The sequence below is a fragment of the Austrofundulus limnaeus genome, unplaced genomic scaffold, assembly GCF_001266775.1.
Source record: "Austrofundulus limnaeus strain Quisiro unplaced genomic scaffold, Austrofundulus_limnaeus-1.0 Scaffold3319, whole genome shotgun sequence".
Taxonomy (NCBI): Eukaryota; Metazoa; Chordata; class Actinopteri; order Cyprinodontiformes; family Rivulidae; genus Austrofundulus; species Austrofundulus limnaeus.
Window position 1 is genome coordinate 2324 of NW_013955721.1, and position 1602 is coordinate 3925.

Sequence of the window (1602 nt, forward strand, 5' to 3'; positions counted from 1 at the left end):
CACACACACACACACACACACACACACACACCGTTCAAACATCAGCTGATCGAAGATTCAGATGAGTTACAGTCAGCTGTGTTCATCAGACCGTGTTTTAGAAGAATTCTGAATGGAGTCTGGTACGGTTCGTTTGGGCCTGTGACGTAACCAGACTTCATTCAAAAATCGTCCGATTTAAGCTTCACAACATTAGAAGGACTCTCACTCAGTCCGATGTTTAAATTTATAGAAATCTAAACAGAGTCTGGTGTAGTTCGTTTTGCGCCCTACTGTTCTTCTGGGACTTCACCAGACTTCATTCAAAAATCGCTCGATTTAAGCTTTACAGCGTTGGAAGGCCTCTCACTCAGTCAGATGTTAAATTTATAGAAATATAAACAGAGTCTGGTGTAGTTTGTTTTGCGCCCTACTGTTCTTCTGGGACTTCACCAGACTTCATTCAAAAATCGTCCGATTTAAGATTTACAGCGTTAGAAGTACTCTCTCAGTCCGATGTTAAATTTCTAAAAACCTGAACGGAGTCTGGTGTAGTTCGTTTTGCGCCCTACTGTTCTTCTAAGACTTCACCAGACTTCGTTCAATAATCATCCGATTTAAGCTTTACAGCATTGGAAGGCCTCTCACTCAGTCAGATGCTTAAATGAATAATAATAAATCACTATTAATAATAAATAAATAAATCATTATTACCAATAATAATAAAAATCTGAACAGAGTCTGGTGCAGTTTGTTACTTCTGTGACCGAACCAGACTCCAGTCATTATTGTTCTGTTTTTAGATGTCGTGATGTCCAGATTAATTCTGCTGGAAAATAAATGTCATCTGTTGACTCTAGGCTCAGCTCCACCCCCTGCTGGTCAAAAGATAAACTTTAATTTAATTTAAAATGTTCACATCCTTTTTATTAGCAACACTAACAATCATTTTTATCGTTTAATAACAAATTTGGTTGTGTAGCTGAGAAAAATAAATATTTCTGCTTTGTCATAAACAGTTAAAACTTTAATATCAGTTTTTATTCGTCTTGGGTTGAGTTATTTAAATAAATGAACTCTTTAGGTTTTAAATCAATGTTTGATCAAATGAACCAAAAGTTAAATAAATGTCAGCATTATTAATAAAAATATTAAGGATAATAAATCTGTGGGTGGTCCTGAGCTGAAGGTTTCCCTCTCTGCAGGAGCTTCTTGGCTCGAACCGACATCGCCATCATCCTGATCAATCAGTTCATCGCAGAGATGATCCGCCACGCCATCGACGCCCACATGCAGTCCATCCCCGCCGTCCTGGAGATCCCGTCCAAAGAGCACCCGTACGACGCGTCCAAGGACTCCATCCTGCGCCGCGCCAAGGGCATGTTCTCCGCCGAGGACTTCCGATGAGCAGCGTGTCGCTCCTGTCGGGCCGTCAGCGTCCTGATGTTGTTGTTGTTGTTTTAGGCTCCTCCCACTCAGCTGTCAGTGTTGTTCCTTTCTGTTAAATTATAAAGAAATGTTCAGTGAAATAAAATAGAGTTGGTTGTGAAATCAGCCTGTTTATTGTGTGTGTGTGTGTGTGTGTGTGTGTGTGTGTGTGTGTGTGTGTGTGTGTGTGTGTGT

At 40.3% G+C, this 1602-nt stretch overlaps 1 protein-coding gene across 1 annotated transcript; it reads left to right on the forward strand.

Moving 5' to 3' along the window:
- Nucleotides 1–1184: 1184 nt before the first annotated feature.
- Nucleotides 1185–1530, forward strand: LOC106511839 (V-type proton ATPase subunit F; the record flags this gene model as incomplete). The annotated part of the gene is given in 1 exon segment (XM_014000571.1): nucleotides 1185–1530. A coding segment is annotated over 1 exon segment (202 nt), but the record flags the coding sequence as incomplete, so codon positions are not given.
- Nucleotides 1531–1602: the final 72 nt, after the last annotated feature.